The sequence below is a fragment of the Equus przewalskii genome, chromosome 2 (assembly GCF_037783145.1).
Source record: "Equus przewalskii isolate Varuska chromosome 2, EquPr2, whole genome shotgun sequence".
Taxonomy (NCBI): domain Eukaryota; kingdom Metazoa; phylum Chordata; class Mammalia; order Perissodactyla; family Equidae; genus Equus; species Equus przewalskii.
The window spans coordinates 118,888,963-118,900,251 of record NC_091832.1 but is presented as its reverse complement, the minus strand read 5'-3'; the positions used below and the strand labels follow the sequence as shown (position 1 = coordinate 118,900,251).

The 11,289-nt window shown below is 51.0% G+C and overlaps 1 protein-coding gene across 16 annotated transcripts in view; it reads left to right on the top strand.

Annotated features, from left to right (window-relative positions):
• The first annotated feature begins 4,049 nt into the window (after window positions 1-4,049).
• The window catches only part of NPNT (nephronectin), an 87,649-nt gene continuing 80,409 nt past the window's right edge, over window positions 4,050-11,289 (top strand). For 4 of the 16 annotated variants that reach the window (XM_070611805.1, XM_070611800.1, XM_070611802.1 and 1 more), the window contains exons 1-3: window positions 4,050-4,295; window positions 4,628-4,902; window positions 7,581-7,681. In XM_070611805.1, coding sequence (XP_070467906.1) covers window positions 4,820-4,902; window positions 7,581-7,681 — 184 coding nt within the window. In that variant the 5' untranslated portion in view covers window positions 4,050-4,295; window positions 4,628-4,819. Of the gene's footprint in view, window positions 4,296-4,440; window positions 4,903-5,336; window positions 5,624-6,038; window positions 6,511-7,580; window positions 7,682-11,289 lie in introns of those variants that run through there. The other 12 variants (XM_070611810.1, XM_070611811.1, XM_070611799.1 and 9 more) reach the window with 9 other exon arrangements.

Genomic DNA, 11,289 nt, shown 5'->3' with positions numbered 1-11,289 from the left:
CATTTCCAGAATATTAGAAAATCAAAGTACCGACATGGGCATCCTCAGCTCGCTTCTGACATTCATAAGAATTCTCCCAGCATTCACGATATACCTTACTCTGGCTTTTAGTTTGAGATTATATATATATGTCTTTCTTTTTATCGATAGGTTTTTTAGAGACTCAGGAGTCCATAGTGCTGATCATAGAGTCTGCAGCACCCTCCAGTTTTTGGGGTTTAGGTAAACATTCAGAACACTCAGGCTCACAAAACTACCATGGTCACAGCTGGCACCTGTTTCCCCAGAAGGACGTAGGACGGGGACCACACAGGAGTGCGACTCCTCCCACAGCAGAACGCTCAGGGGCAGGATGAGAAATCCTTGACAGAGGTGTGACCCTGCTCTGCTTCTGGAGCCAATGTCTCTTGTGACAACCCCAGAGGCCGTGTCCAAGGGCTCTGCAGGGGCCATGCCAAGTTCTAAGAGTCACTGAACTCCGCTTGGCCGGATGCTATGGTCTTCTATCAGGCATATTTGGTTCTCCCTGTCCAAATGCAGTTCACCGCTCAGGGGTGCGTTTGTACCAGCAACACAGCAACGTACTTCACAGACCACCTTATCAGGTTGCCAGGGGAACAGAGCCGGAAAGTTAACATAAGGTCAAATTCTCATGCAGAAGGGGAAAGGATTTTGTTAACTCTTTACCCACATGGAGGTTTTCTGCCAACTTTATCAAAATGGATTCTTTTAATACCTTCCTAGATTATACTTGCTAATCATTTTTTGAGGGCTTTCGCATTGGTATTAATATCTGAGATGAGCTGTGTATACGTGTGTATTTTTGTGCACATATGAGAAAGCTATCTTTTCAAGTTTAGATACTGACTTCTTAGTAATAATTTGTAAGAACTCTGTTTTTTTTGAGGGGGGTTAAGGTACACTTTTTTGATGAGGAAGATGGGCCCTGAGCTAACATCTGTTGCCAATCTTACTCTTTTTTTTTTCCTTTCTCCCCAAACCCCAGCACATAGTTGTATATTCTAGTTGTAAATCATTCTAGTTCTTCAGTGTGGGACGCCGCCTCAGCACAGCTTGATGAGCGGTGCCACATCTGTGCCCAGGATCCAAACTGGTGAAGCTGGGCCACCGGAGCGGAACACGAACTTAACGACTCGGCTGCAGGGCCGGCCCCTTTTCTGGTATTTTAGAAGAGTTTAGATAGTGCTGGCTTTACGTACAGTTGGAAGGAAGATAAGCTCTGACGGCAGTGTACCTGTAGCCGCCGTGTACAGGCAGACAGCTTGTGACACTTATCAGGCTATTCTGTAAAATCATTACACGTGATCACTTGCAAGGCACAGCATACATCCAGATAAAGGGAACACCGTTGTAAAATGAAATCTTAGGGTGTTTTATTGCTCCTTGTTGCTTTCATAAGGTATCTTAAGAAAGAGATGGGTTCATACAAGAACTGGCTGTTTTGAAAGCAGAAATGGAAGGAAAGGAGAATGTCCAGAAATTTCAGGCTTCCCAGGGTTGAAAAAGAAAACTGCTTTTATGCCCCAAACATTAATATAAATGAAGGGATCCAAGCCTTGTGGTGAGGATCGAAGTAAGGGAGTTGTCCCAAACCCCCTGTTATTCCAGCTAGCCTCAAGGGGGCCTCCACTAACATGCAAGAGGAGGGATGGACGGGGGGAAAGCAGAGAAACACAGCAGGCTTAAGAACTGGCACTAGCAAAGATTTTGGTTATGGCTATCTGCACAAGGAACTGACTGGAAGCAATTAGATCAGAACCTTTTAGGGTTTTAAAGAAATTGTAGCCACAGAAACCATGAGTCTGGCCTGAAAACGTGCTCTCTGTTAGCTCCTTAAAGCAATGCTCAGGCTTCCAATTTGTACCAGCAGAAGGAGAACTGTCAGTGATGTCCAGCCCCAAGGAAGGCATAGGCTCCAGCAGTCACCTCTGCCGCGGCCTTGGAAGATGAATGGACAAGCCAAAGAGCAGGCATGAGCCGACTGTGCACCAAGGCACGTGCCCCACCACCAGGGCTGAGAAGCCTCGAGATTCCAGCTCAGCCTCCAGGCAGAGTTACTACCAATGAGGAGCTGTGTGTTCCTCATCCTTCTCTTTTCTTACCAGGAGTTTCCAAGGCAGTAACCCTGTCCCCATGCAACCGCTGCATATGGAATGGGGGAGCAAGCGCTTGCTTAACGGTTTGCATGACCCCAACTTTGAGAACTTGATAGAGAAAACACATCTTTTCTCCCCCTGCCTGGACACCGCCCCACCCCACACCTTCACTTCATTATCTCTGCTCAGATGTCACCTCCGTGGAGGTGACGAGTCACTCCTAACATCACACCACCGCCTTCCATCACCTCATCCTTCCTGCCCCCTCTCTTTGTGGCATTGACGGTCTCATGCCGTCACCACAAAGTAAACTCTTTCAGGGCACAACTTCCCAGCTGAGGTCCTTGCAGCTAGAAGGAGCCGATCCGTCGTGGGCCCTCAATAAATATCCGTTGGAAAAAAAGACTAAATAAGTAAGAGCTTCTAATTTCCAAGTGTTTGAAGTTGTGTTCGTTTTGTTCTATTTTGTTGTTTGTCTGTATCACATTGTGACCCATGATAGATAATCATTGTGTGTGAGGAAACTGGGATTGCTGCTTGCAAGGTGCTGTTGCCCGGCGTGAAACCTAACCAGAAGGTTATCCTACTGGAAAAGCACAGACATTGTTATAAGCAAGCTGTTTTGCTCTGGTTCTTTCTTGTTTTTTAAGACTGAGAGTGTGAACTGTCGCTCCCATGGGAGCCCCATCTCTTTTTGGAATGCTCACTGGTGGTCACACTGCAGCATCCTGACCAGTCAGACCCTGGAATTCCTTTAGTCTCCTCATCCCATGATGCACAGGGACTGATACACTCAAGGGAGACGCTAAAGTTCACCAGGCAGAACTTAACCCAATCCAGTCGGGTCTATTTAACATTGGCTGAATTTAAGTCTTGGGCCAGGCCTTGTGCTGGGTACAAGGATGTAGTGACAACTGCCCTTGTCCTGCCATTGTTTCAGTTAGTGTCTCTGGGAAGCCCAGAGTGGCAGAGAAGCAATGACAACACAATGCATTAAGAGTTATTCTAGGGGGCTGGCCCAGTGGTGCAGTGGTTAAGTTCACACGCTCTGCTTTGGGGGCCTGGGGTTCGCTGGTTCAAATCCTGGGTGCGACCTACACACTGCTTGTCAAGCCATGCTGTGGCAGGCATCCCATATAAAATAGAGGAAGATGGGCATGGATGTTATCTCAGGGCCAGTCTTCCTCATCAAAAAGAGGAGGATTGGTGGCAGATGTTAGCTCAGGACTAATCTTCCTCAAAAAAAAAAAAGTTATTCTTGTGGGGGCACAGGGTTACAGAAGCACATTCCACAGGAGTCTCCGCCAAGCAAAACATCCAACATGCTTCCTGGGTAAGTGTCAGCTAAGCTTGGATGGAGGGGTAACGAAGAAGGAAGATGCCTGAGTGTCCTCGAGGCCAAAGAAAAGTTACGGGAAGAAAACAACAGAGACACACACATGGGAGCGCTACACTTCTGCTCCCGATATTCGCCCTGTTTTCACCCAGCTCTCCCCCTCCTTTCCTTCCATCTCCAGTTGTAGCCTGAAGGTTAGCCCCTTTCTCCCTACACATCCATGGCTCTGGTGCAGCTTATTTGCAAATCCAATCCAGGAAGCAATAAACAAAAAGGCTAAGGAGTAGCCACTGGAGCCTGGATCCAAGCCTACATTACACTTACAAAAATTTGACTTTCCTTAGAAAAAATATTTTGACTCCTACATTTTTGGACTCCTTTCATTAGAAAGATCTGAAATGGATGACACCAAGCTGTTTGCCTAAAATAATGCCCCAAGCCTGAACTGGCATGGATATTTCCTGAGATTAAAATAGAATCTTGTTTTGCTAACACAAAACAACTTGGAAGTCAAAGAGTCATTTAAGTTGAAACCATTATTTTTCCTATTGGTGCAGAAAATTCCTGTTTTTAAGAGAGACCAGGATAGTGAGGTCACTCTGCCACAGAACTTTCCATTAAAAGTTTGAAGTTGAGAAACCTCGAAAAGAATATAAAGACGGGGGTAGGGGGTCTGTAATGTAACAAAGCCATTCAGTAAACATTTATGAGTACCTTAGACGGTGCCGGGCAGCGTTCTAGGCACTAAACAAAGAACGCGCCCTTGCAGAGTTTGCAGCTTTGCATTCTAGCAGAAAGGAGACACAAACAAGAAATGAGCAGGTTAAACAGGAAACTGAACGGTGAGTGGTACGGAGAAAGGGCAGGGGGAGCGTGGGGGTCGCAATGTTACACAGGGTGATCATGGTTGGTTTCCTCCAAGAGGTGACATCTGAGAAACGACTGAAGGAAGTGAGAACGCGAGCTCGCAGATGTCCAGGTTCAGGCAGAGGGAACAGGCGTCCCGGCCTAAGGCAGGGGCACGCCTGGAGTGGTGAGAAAGGCGAGGCCACGGATCGGGAAGAGAGAGACAGGAGGCAGGCCTGAGAGGTACAGGAGACGGCAGCTCACGGCCCCGGAGTCGTTCGGGGAGGGTTTGGGAAGAGGATGACCGATGTCTTGACGTGCATTTTAGGGTAATCGCCGCCTGTTTCCACTTGAACACAGTCCATTAGTACAATACACTTCAGCCCGCAACTACAGAGCAGTGACGGCTTCAAGCGGTTTCTGAACCCTCCCGCAAGACCAGGACCGCCAGGCCCTCCTCGGAACAGCCCTCCCTCTCCGGCGGGCACGCGCCCGGGACGGCGCCGCGGCCGCCCCTCGGATGCGCGCGGGTCGGGCCCGCAGAGACGGGAGCATCCTGCGCGTCCCTCCAAAACTCGCCCGGAGAGCCGAACACTTCTTTCGGTTGGTTACAAAGCAAAACATCTGCCTCTGCCAACTCTGCGGGAGAAGAAACCCCGGGGCTCGCCTCCGCTCCTCTGTCCAAGTCGTGCTGTGGTTTCCCTCATGGAGACACTGCGCGGCTCCTGCGCCCCCCGGGAAAGCCGCGCTCGCGCCGGGCACCACCTGTCGGGGCGGGCCCCACCTGTCGGGGCGGACCCCGCGGAGCGCGCACCCCGACCCGGGCCCCTCTCCTGCGGCTCCCCTCCCCCCAGCGCCCCCGCTGCCCCTCGCCGGGCGGCCTCGCCGCTCTCCTCCGGGCCCGGCGCTCGCCCCGCTTGGCCGTCTTCCCGCAGCGCCCCCGCCCAGGGCCCCGCGCCTCGCCCCGCGCCGGGGCCAGGAGGGCGGCGAGCCCAGGCCCCCTGCTCCGCCCCTCTCTCCTCCCCTCCCCTTCCCTCCCCGCGGCGGCGCAGCTCCCCCTGCAGCGCCTCCCCTCGCCGGGAGGGACCGGAGGGGCTCCGGGCGCCGCGCCGCAGACCCGCTCCGGCCGCTCCGCGCTCCGCCTGCCCGTGGCCGCGGGGTCCGGCGCCCGCAGCTCCGGGAGCCGAGCGGGCGAGCGCCGCGCACCGCGTCCTGCCCCGCGCGCAGAGGCGCCGCCGGGCCGCGCCGCCCGCATGGACCTGCTCGTGGCGCTGCTGCTGGGCACTGCGCTCTACCTGCCCGCCGCCGCCGACTTCGACGCGCGGTGAGTGGGCCCGGTGCCCCGCCGCCCTCCCCGCGCCCGTCCCACCGTCCGGGGCCTGCCCGGCCTGCGCGGCCCGGGGGCGTCTCTCCGTCTAGGCCCCGGCGTGGGGAGCCGGGCCGGGCACGGGGGCGAGCCCGGCGTCTGGGCCGCTGAAGCGGGGTGACGGCGGGACCCCTGGCCGGGGAGCTCCCACCTGGGGCTTAGACCGCGCTCGTGGGACACCTCCCCGGGGCCGGGCTGGGCCTCGGCTCGGAGCTGCCTCCCGCGCGCACGGAGGTGGGGGGAGCGACCCTGCTTCCAGGGACCTGTCCGCCTCCCCACCTGGTGTTCCCCGGGGAGGAGAACTCAAAATAAGGACCGAGAGGAGGGAACGCTACGAGTGTGTGTGTGTGTGTGTGTGTGTGAGAGTGTGCACGTGCACGCACAGCTCCCGGGACGAGCCGACCGCTGCGTGCTCCGACAGGTTCCAGCGCCTGGCCCCGGCTCCGCTGTCACTCAGCCTGCTCTCCGCCGCCGAATCCGCCCGGGCGAGAGAGAGTGTGAGTGTGAGTGTGTGCGCGTGTGTGGGTGTCGGTCTGGAGGGCGCGCTCGGGTACCCCCGCTCCGCGTAACCACAGACCAGACTCGCCTGGAGCGCGGATCGCGGCAGCTCGCGCAGAAACCGGAGGGGAGCGGCCGGGAGCGCCTTCAGCCGGGGGCACACCGCCTCCGCCGCCCCCTCGGCGCCACCCCAGCGCCCCCGCCCGCCGGCGTCTCCGCGCGCCGCCCGGAAGGGCGCGCACCTGTTTGACCTGCGGTCTTGGAACGAATCAGCCCCACGATTGATCGGCTTTCTTGTGCCTGGAGGGCAACCGAGGGGAGCAGTGGGGCGCCGAGGAGAAGCGCAGGTGCTTGTTTACCAGCTGGTCGAGGAAATAGAAAGTTGGGGGTTATTTTGTACTTTGGACTTGGGGGCAGAAGGGGGAGATAAAGGGAGTTGAAAAGATTAGGAGAGTTTAAGAAAACGTGGCTGCGGCCGGAGGCTATTTCATTAAAGCAGTACTTGGCCCGCGTTCGGGGATGTGGTGCGTTTCTTGCGTGCACAGTGACAACAAGAAATACGTCACGTGATTATGCATACGATTTTAAAGTAGCTTTAGAAAGATGTCTAAAATAGCCAATTAAAATATTGATCCTCTGGGGGAAAACAAGGAAACGATTTACCAAATAAGGCGTCACAGCGAAATCTGGTGGATAAATCGGTATCCTGGAGTTGAACACTCTCTCGAGTCCTTATTTACGTTAGAGGGAAGATAACCTGAATTGCTGATGCGGGAAAGTCTCAGACCACAAGGACACTTGAGATGTTAGCTGCGTTTTAAACTCTCCGTGTTTTCATTTCGACTTCTTTTTCTAGTAAATTTTTTTCTGGGAACTTTTTCTGCCAAAGAGTCATATGTCCCAGAGTTTTTGGGGGAACCTCCCTCTTTCTGCCGCTTCCCACGTCTACCCTTTATATAAGGCAGAATTTTTTCCTCTCTGCTTTGACATATCTAATATGATTCAACACTTTTCAGTTTATGACGAATCAGAGCGGGCTTTCCCTTCAGTAACAGGTGTGGGTCTTTGAAGACTATTTTGTTTCAGGCTTCAGAAAGCAGCCTGTGGTGGCAGCCTTGAGGATTCTCGGCTTTAGCTGGTTCTATTTCCATTCCAGAAAGGATGCCCCCTCCCTCCTTTTGTCCCTGCTCCTGTGTGTGTTGGGGGGGAGGGAGGGTGTTTGTCTGAAATTTGAAATTAGATCACAGCAGAACTATTTCCCCAAAAGCGTCTTATCCTTAAATTTCTGCAGGCATGAAGGAGTTCATAGAAAATTGTTGGGTGTGATTTAAATTTTGTTTCTAAAATAAAAACAAAGAGGAAACTACTTTTAGTTTCAAAAGTGCCCTTATTTATTTTGAATCTTTCTGTTTGGTAGGTGGCCCAGGCAGATGGTGTCGTCGGTTGGCCTGTGCCGTTATGGTGGGAGGATCGACTGCTGCTGGGGCTGGGTCCGCCGTCCCTGGGGACAGTGTCAGCGTGAGTATCATCCCAGGGCCTTCAGCTCCCCGGAGGTGGGCTCTCCACCAGCAAGGCCAGGTGGGGTGGTTCTGACATGGCGGTTTCAGGTGCCCCCGACTCCTTATTCTGCCCCTTTCCAACCTGAGCCACCTGCAGGAAGGGTCAGTTTGGAAAGTCACAGAGACCCACCGGGGATGCTCATTTTAGCTTTTGTCCCCAGTATCTCCAGCTCCTGTTTTCTCATCAGGCTCACTCTTTTGGCTCTGGGTTCTGAGATGGGGGTAAGATAAGGAGTCTAGACTGTATTTACACTAAATAAACTCTGACTCTGAGAGCACTTAGAAAATCCTTACCTTAGCTATCGTGTAAAGTGGCCTATTTGTAAATCTTGTTTGGAAGTGAGATTGTATTGACTGTGTTCTAAATGGACCACCTGGTATAATCAAAGAACAGCTCTGAAAAAACATTTTTACGTTCTATGAGTTCTGTGAACGTCGTGTAATATGTCAAATCAGAACACTGATTTTTACCTTTTCTATGATCACAAATGGATATTTTAATGGTAGAAATCAGAGCCACATCACAGAAGTTTGAGAAATTTGTTCCCAGTATTTTATCTGGACCTCAAAATTTTATCCCACTCCCCCTTGAAAAAAAATCCACAAATGATCAAGTAAATTTTGGGGGCATCTTTACAGTGCTAGGTTGGCGTGTCTGGTGAGAGGATGGGAGCCAAGCTGGCTCCATAGATCCCGGTGTTTTATTGCTAATGAGACAGGGGCTTAGGGGACTGGAGGAGGGTAGTTAAGAAGGGAGGAACCTGCCTCGGAGCTCTGTTGGTAGTGTGAGGAATCAAGTGAGTTTAAGTTCAGAGAAGTTAGGAGTTCTCTCAGCTGTTTTAATTTTTGAGAATAGCAGGCGATGTCTGTCCTGAACTTTGTGAAGAAGGGAGAGCGACAGTGATGGGTCAACTCTGTAATTGCACATGTGGGCTAATGTTCTGGTTAGGGATGGAAAGTAAGGAGGACCAATGTTTGTCTGCCTGCTACCTGCAAGCCACCGGGCCAGGGTTTTTACACAGTTGTGCCATTGTATCCTGCTGTAAAGGGTGATGGTGATAAATCCAGTTTCCAGCAAACAAAAGAACTACGCACAGCTGCTGTGCCCCTACTGGTTAGTCTGCTCAACATTGTTGTTAAGGGAAGATGATCAAAAAGAAGAAGGGTAATCTGGTATAGTCTTCTGCCCGTTACACCACAGGGTCAGAGTATTTGCACAGTGGGAGCCCACAGGTGTGGAATGTGACGAGCAGTCAGACTTACCACAATCAGAGGGTGAAGAAAAGACCCTTCTCCTGGCCCAACTCACCTCTCCCAACATGCACACCTGCCCAGTAAAATAGGAGTCATTCCTGTGCAGGAATGGAGAGAGTTTCCTCCTTCTTTGCTGCCTTAATTTGCAGGACACTCCCAAAGAAAATGCTGAAGTGCTTTAAGTGTGCCCAGTGCCCAGCCCTCCCAGGACCAGGCTGCTCTGGCAGAGTGCCCGGCGCATGGTGGAGGGCCCTCCCTGCGGGCAGCACGCCAAGAGTCGGCAGAGGCGTCAGAGTGGATGCGCGCTCTGCCAGATGTGATGGGAGCATTCCAAGCAGAGACTCCTCTATCCCCCTCTGTCTCTTGGAGGTTCATCAACTGTGGAATTCCCCAGAAAGAGCCTGTGGGAGCTGTCCTATGTGCCTGTACCGTGTAGTTAGATTTTCTCTAATATACTCCAGCCTAGTGATCCTGAATCTGATCGTGAAATCTTCAAAGTTGCGGTGACATTTCAGAATTCAGACATCTAAGTGATTTCCTAGCATTTCGCTTTCTGCACAGTAGCTTTCCCAGCAGATACAGGACATTTTTAAGTTATTTTCTGTGCCTGTATTTTATTTCCAAAAGATTGCAAAGCGGTCAAATATAGTATTTGATAATATTTGTCTTTTCCTTCTTGTTATTGCTCAAGAATCTAAGGAAACTGCATCATGGCATGAGTTAATTATTTAAAGGGTCGTGTTATAAAAATGTGTAAGACGACCTGCACAAATCAGTTTCTCTTGACTTAAATTTGGTGAAGGTTTGAGAGGCAGCATAATGGAGGGAAACGTGGACGCTGGAGAAGGACTGCCTGGGTTCAGATTAGCTGTGTGACCTTGAGCCAGTCATTCAGTCTCTCTGTGCTTTATTTTCCTCATCTCTGAAATGGATCTAAGATAGTATAATACCTCATAGGACTGTAGCAAAGTTGAAATAAGTTGTGATTTGTAAAGCACTTTTACAGCCATTCCTGGCACAGAGTAAATACTACATACGGGTTTGGTGAAATTAAAGAAATGCACAGGAATACGGCTACTGAGATGGTGTTGTGGGATGGGGCGTACTGTGCTGGCAGGCTCTGCTTCTGGAGGCGTGATGTATGTATTTTTGCATTTATATTGCCAAAATAAAAAACGGTTCCAAGGTTCTCTGTGTTGCAATAAAATAAAATGCCTTTAAATTAAAAAGGGCCAGATGGATCTTTACCTTTAGTCTTGTAGATGGCAAGGTTGTAAAATGAGTTCAGAGATGAGTGTTTGCTCGTGCGTGTTTTATTTTCCAGGGTCTTAGATAGTCCGATGGCCCCTTGTCAGTCCCGAGATCCCCATCTTTGTTTTGCTCTAAGCGGGCGGAGGGATGTGGGGGTGAGAGGTCAGCTCAAAATGGGAAGAACTGCCCCAAAAAGAGACTTGCTGGGAACGAATGGAAAACTCCTGATTAGTTTTCAAGAAAGCTTTTGTGAAATTAAAACCTTTGTCACTATATTTATCCAAGGGAAATGCCTTGCTGTCCTTTAACAGTTACATCTGGTAATGGATTACCTATAAAAATTCTGAAGAGCTTCTGGGAAATTTAACGTGGAAATGTTCTTGCCTTTCTGACCCTTTGACAACCTCAGGGCTCTTTCCCAGGAGGAGCCTGCTCCCTTCCTTATCGAAGGTGCTCTCTTTCTTGTTTTTCTGAATCATTTGCTTTGGAATTTTCCTTCAAGTTAGCACAGCAAAGCACAAGGAAACTGTCCCCACCGATAGACAGCACCTCCCAGTTTACCTCTTAAACGTGTGTGAGTTGGGGAGCCGGACCCTCATTATATTATTTATCAGACCTCATGCCCTCATGCAGTGGTCCTTTGGTGAGTGTTGATTCCATTTGGTTGAGCATTTGTGAGATGTTTTGACTCAACATTCATGTGAGCCAATGTATGTATTTACACAAAACATGCTGCCTTTCATTTTGGCTTGCTACCCTCCTTTTCATGGACTTGTTTGGAGAGACCAGTGAACATTACAGAGGGCTCAGCCGCCGCTCCTGGCTCATTGTGTCTAGCCACAAAGCCACATTCAGCCACACTCCTGTCCTTCCCTGTGGGACCAAGGGAGGAAGCATCAGAGATGCCCCCCAAACAGATGTAGGAGTGGTCCTCCTGCACCCTGCCCCGGGCATTGCGTGCCAGCGCTGCATCCCACCAGCCGGGGAAGCAGGACCTATTCCAGAAACAGGCAGCTTGTGCTTTCCTAGTTCGTGTGTTCATCAGAGACACTAGAAGACCCC